The sequence below is a fragment of the Micropterus dolomieu genome, unplaced genomic scaffold (assembly GCF_021292245.1).
Source record: "Micropterus dolomieu isolate WLL.071019.BEF.003 ecotype Adirondacks unplaced genomic scaffold, ASM2129224v1 contig_13072, whole genome shotgun sequence".
NCBI classification, from domain to species: domain Eukaryota; kingdom Metazoa; phylum Chordata; class Actinopteri; order Centrarchiformes; family Centrarchidae; genus Micropterus; species Micropterus dolomieu.
This window is the reverse complement of record NW_025742058.1, coordinates 1-5,551: the sequence shown is the minus strand read 5'-3', so window position 1 is coordinate 5,551 and position 5,551 is coordinate 1. Positions and strand designations below refer to the sequence as shown.

The following is a 5,551-nucleotide window of genomic DNA, read 5'->3' as shown; positions in this document are numbered from 1 at the left end:
CATCTCTCAAAGACCTCCAAAAATACTCAGTTTGAGGTTCAGTTCAAAAGTTAGCCAACGAAAATAAAACCAAGTGACGCCTCCCATGTTTAATAGATAAGCTCAGTAATTCTCCGACACTGGAGCTCCCCTGCAGACGAGATGTATTATAATTGCATAAAACATTTGCATATGAAAACGACTTTGTCATTTGTAAAAAATCACACATTGTTATCATGGGAACAGGTTTACAGTATTGTCAATGGTGTCGGCTACATTTATTGTTTTAGATAGCTCACTACACCATACCATCTTGCTTACTGTCTCTCTCTGTACGTCTTTTGATATAGAAACGGAGAGGAAGAGAGGGACTCAAACGTCACCACTGTCACCATTGTGACAAATCCTTCACAAGATCTGGATATTTAAAGATTCATCAGAGGCTTCACACTGGAGAGAAACCGTACAGATGTGACCTGTGTGGAAAAACTTTCACTGCATCAGGTGACCTAAAAATACACCAACGTTTTCACACTGGAGAAAAACCATACAGCTGTGAACAGTGTGGGAAAGCTTACACTACAGTAAGTGAACTAAAAAAGCACACACGTGTTCACACTGGAGAGAAACCGTACAGCTGTGACCAATGTGGGAAAGCTTTCACTAGATCAGATGTTCTAAAAGTCCACCGACGTGTTCACACTGGAGAGAAACCGTACAGCTGTGACCAGTGTGGGAAAGCTTTCATTACATTAGGTCACCTAGTAGGACACAGACGTGTTCACACTGGACAGAAACCGTACAGCTGTTACCAATGTACAAAAGCTTTCAGGACATCAGGTGACCTAAAAATACACCAACGTGTTCACACTGGAGAGAAACCGTATGGCTGTGACCAATGTGGGAAAGCTTTCACTAGATCAGATGTTCTTAAAGTTCACCAACGTGTTCACACTGGAGAGAAACAGTACAGCTGTGACCAGTGTGGGAAAACTTTCATTACATCAAGTGAACTAAAAGTCCACCAGCGTGTTCACACTGGAGAGAAACCGTACTGGTGTGACCAATGTGGGAAAGCTTTCTCTAGATCAGAAATTCTAAAAGTCCACCAACGTGTTCACACTGGAGAGAAACCGTACAGCTGTGACCACTGTGGGAAAGCTTTCATTACATCAAGTCACTTAGTAGGACACAGACGTCTTCACACTGGAGAGAAACCATACAGGTGTGACCAATGTGGTAAAGCTTTCACTCTGTCAAGAGGCCTAAATGAGCACCGTCATGTTCACAATGGAGAAAAACCGTACAGCTGTGACAAGTGTGGGAAAGCTTTTACTACATCAGGTTACCTACTAAGACACAGACGTGTTCACACTGGACACAAACCGTACTGGTGTGACCAATGTGGAAAAGCTTTTGCTCATCTTAGTCACTTTAAAACCCATTGACACAATCACGCTGCTTCGTTTTGAACATTATTCCGAGCCAAGCTAGCTGCTTCCTGCTGCCTCCTCATCATGCCCTGATGGCTGTGTTGTTCTAGTCTGAGCTTCTCTTCAAGCTGAGGGATAGACAACAGTAACTTTATACAGCATGTATGTTATGACTGCATCTACAGTCTGACCTGCCCTTCCTCTCCCCAAAATCCTGTCGTTGGCACAATTGGACCACTAGGGGTGGGAAGCACCACACAATACAATATTATCATGATACTTAAGTCACAATATGATATTGTTACGATTTTAAACATATCATATTCTACAATATTGCAATTTATTACGTTTTTTCCAACTTTAAGTTGTCCCCAAAGAAACTTTCACATCTGTTTGTTTCACATCTTTTTTCTGATAATGTGATTGTCAAGCCGACTAACAGACCAACACTTTCATGAACCTGTCATAAATGTTGTATGTACCTAGCAAACTGAACTGTATTTAATTAAGGTGGACTACACAGTAAATTAACCAGGTGTACACTAGAGCTGCACAATTAATCTAATCGCAATTGTGATGATGTCATGTGCAATTACATGACCGCAAAAATGATGCTGTGTGCGTGCACTGTAGTCTAAACATTTTTGTCACCCACACCGGGCTTGCGCATGTACCCCTAAAAACAGATAAGCCTACATGCAATGAGAAAAATGATTTATGAGCAGTGTGCGAGTAACATTTTAGACAACAACCTACCGTAACCTCCCTCCACACCAACCTCTAATCGTTCAAAACATAGTTGGACTCGTCATCTCTGAGACAAACGGACATCGTCAGCGGCTGAAGCGGTAAGACAGAGGAAAACAGGGAGAAGATAAGGAAGGTTTGAGTTTGGTTGCTTCCTATTTAATGTTAGCTGTAGTGGTTTAGTTGTTCAACATGTTCAACTTTCCGCAGAGCCAATGTGCTTGTCAGTCATTTATCGTCAACTGACCAATCACAGCCTGTATGGGGCAGGATATTAAAAGTTTGACCTGCTACAGCAAATCATTACATTTAACAATATGATTATTGACAAGTTAGTTCTTAGAATGAACACATTAGAGACTAATGTAGAGCCTTTTGCTAGCACAAGGATTTATTGAATAAAAAGAGAAATAAAATAGCTGTAACTGAATTTAATATTCAACTAGTTGTAAAAAAAGGTTTACTATTATATGAAATGATGTATTTGATATATTATTGTTGTGTACTAACTATACTATTAACTAAACATTATCCTCTGTAGAGCAACACCCTCCCCTTTTTCGGTTTTACATCTGTTTTACTAGTTAGTTATAAATATTGTTTAACTTTGTTCAAGTTAAGAAATATCCATTTCAAAATGTCAATATTTCTCGCATTCCTTGATAATTAAGCAAGTACCATTTCTTCACTGTAATCGAATCGCAGTATTGTCCACAATAAGCACAATATGACTTTTTCTCAAAGTTTTGCAGCCCTTGTATGCACTGCTGTGCTACAGGTATTTTAAACAACACAACTTTTGCAAACAAGTTATATAGGCCCTTACGCAACTGGGGAATTTGAAATGCGATTACTGTTAAATTTACTGTTTGCTGCCAGCCTTGGGACTAAAAAAATTTCAAAAACATTTGGACAGTGAAAGAATGTCAGAAATAATAATATTCTCTTTATCTATAGTGCATATTTCAAAACCATTTAAAAGGGGATGTGCAAAGGTTAGATCTGTGTCATCAGCATAAACATGAAAAGAGACACCTTGTTTCTGCATAATGTGTCCGAAAGGATGCATTTACAAGGAAATTAAATGGGTCCTAAGACTGACCCCTGAGGCACTCCATATTTAACTGGACAGAAAAAAAGAGTTATTTACAGACACAGACCCTTAGAAAACCATTCTAAAGCAGTAGCAGTGCCTCAATCTAACAAGATTTTGATCCTCTAAGCACCATCTCTATTTTTATTCCACCAAAACTTTATAAATCAAATGTTGTAAACATGCCCATCAGTGTGGACAAAAGTCCAAGGTGATGTTTGTTTTGTCTGACCAAAATTTTAAAAGTCAGTTTATTTTCACATTAGATAAAGAAAAAGCAAATCTTCATACCTGAGAAGCTGGAACCATAGCATTGTTTCAGGTTTTGCTTTAAAAGTAACTTGTTTGATAGATGGATAATCAAAATAAATGTTTGTATTTTTTTTGTTTCAGTTAACTAATAAATCAGTTGTCTTAGCTTTGTTTTCTACAGTATCCCAACAGCCTTCTTCAGCCAATGGATCAGAGTAGTTATGAATTTATGTATTATGTATTCTGTTGTTATTTCCTGTTGCTGAATGTATTTTGAATCTGTTGAGGTTTGTTCAGACTGATAGCAAAGTCAATTCTAGTCGAGGCAAAGAGCCGCAGATTTGTTAAAGACGGCCCTAGCTGAGGTGAAGACGTGTCAGCTCAAGTCTGAAATGTTTTAGGTCAAATGAAAAATTCTGCTTTATCTTTGACTAATGAACAGAGAGACAAGAAAAACAAACTGGAGGAAAGAGTTTAAAGAAGTTTCTGCTGAATTCTGAGATCAACATCTGAAGGACTCTGTATGCTTCAAACAATCTAGATCATTTGACGTCTGTATATACCTGCTCCAAGTGTCAACACTTGAAGGGCAAAAATCATAAAGTCCAAATGTTTTAGAGGCCTGAACCAGGTCCACTGGATGCCTCTGGGTTTAACTGCTGTGTTTGATCCAGTGTGTAGTGAGGAGGAAGAGGCGCTGAATAAACAGGGACTACAAATCATCACTACAGATGACATTTGTGTTCAGTCTGAACAAACCTTTGTTCTTGTGAAAGTCTGATTGAATCAAATATTATTGCGTCTTCATTTTCTGACTCCATTTTAACAGCGGTTTGCTTTCTGTTCTGTCAATAAATGTGTTGCTTTCTGTTTAACTTGCATCCTGCCAGGGTTGGTGCTGTAATAGTCTGAGCAGGATACTTGAGAATAGGACTCGAGTCCTTTTCAATATTCTCATTAAATTAGTCGAAGTCGAGTGGAAGCTGATTTACAAAGGTGGAAAACCTCTTTATCGTCTTCTCAAACTCAAATTTCTTATTAAATATTATGTTTTCTAATGCTGCATCACTTGTGGAAAACAAAACCCCACTTTTATTTGTTATTTAACTTTCTAATATGACTGTTGGCTCACAAGTCTTTCACCTTTACACCTGAAATGGCTCGCTAGCGCCACCTACAATATTGGAAAAAATTAGCCCCCCGGCCCCGTTCAACCTACATGTACGAAATTCTTGGTATGTATCATATCAGAACACACAAAAAAGCCAACAGGAAGTCTGCCATTTTTAATTGAAAGTACAATTTTAACCCATTTTATACCGTTTACAGGGTGCATACTTTAACAAACTCCTCCTAGAAAATGAATCCAACTGACTTCAAATTTTCGCCGTGCACTCTAAACCCAATGACAATTAAAAGTTGTTCAAACGGTGAGTTTTCGCCCACGAGCATGCCCGTGGCGTGTTTTCCAAAATTGATGATTTGCTACAAAACAGGAAGTTGTTAGAACTTCAGTATACATGCTCACATCTGTACCAAATTTGGCATGTATGATAACAGTCCCGCCCTGAACACATCCACGTGCCAACATTCACCCAAAAGCCAACTGCTGGCAACAGGAAATGACCTTTAACGAAGTAGCCCCCATGTCACGTTTCACTAACAGTGAGGAAAATAAGTATGTGAACACCCTGCTATTTTGCAAGTTCTCCCACTTAGAAATCATGGAGGGGTCTGAAATTGTCATCGTAGGTACATGTCCACTGTGAGAGACATAATCTAAAAAACAAAATCCAGAAATCACAATGTATGATTTTTTAACTATTTATTTGTATGATACAGCTGCAAATAAGTATTTGAACACCTGAGAAAATCAATGTTAATATTTGGTACAGTAGCCTTTGTTTGCAATTACAGAGGTCAAACGTTTCCTGTAGTTTTTCACCAGGTTTGCACACACTGCAGGAGGGATTTTGGCCCACTCCTCCACACAGATCTTCTCTAGATCAGTCAGGTTTCTGGGCTGTCGCTGAGAAACACGGAGTTT

At 38.8% G+C, this 5,551-nt stretch overlaps 1 protein-coding gene across 1 annotated transcript; it reads left to right on the top strand.

Annotated features, from left to right (window-relative positions):
* Positions 1-329: 329 nt before the first annotated feature.
* Positions 330-2,707, top strand: LOC123966288 (zinc finger protein 239-like; the record flags this gene model as incomplete). The annotated part of the gene is made up of 1 exon (XM_046042473.1): positions 330-2,707. A coding segment is annotated over one exon (1,098 nt), but the record flags the coding sequence as incomplete, so codon positions are not given.
* Positions 2,708-5,551: the final 2,844 nt, after the last annotated feature.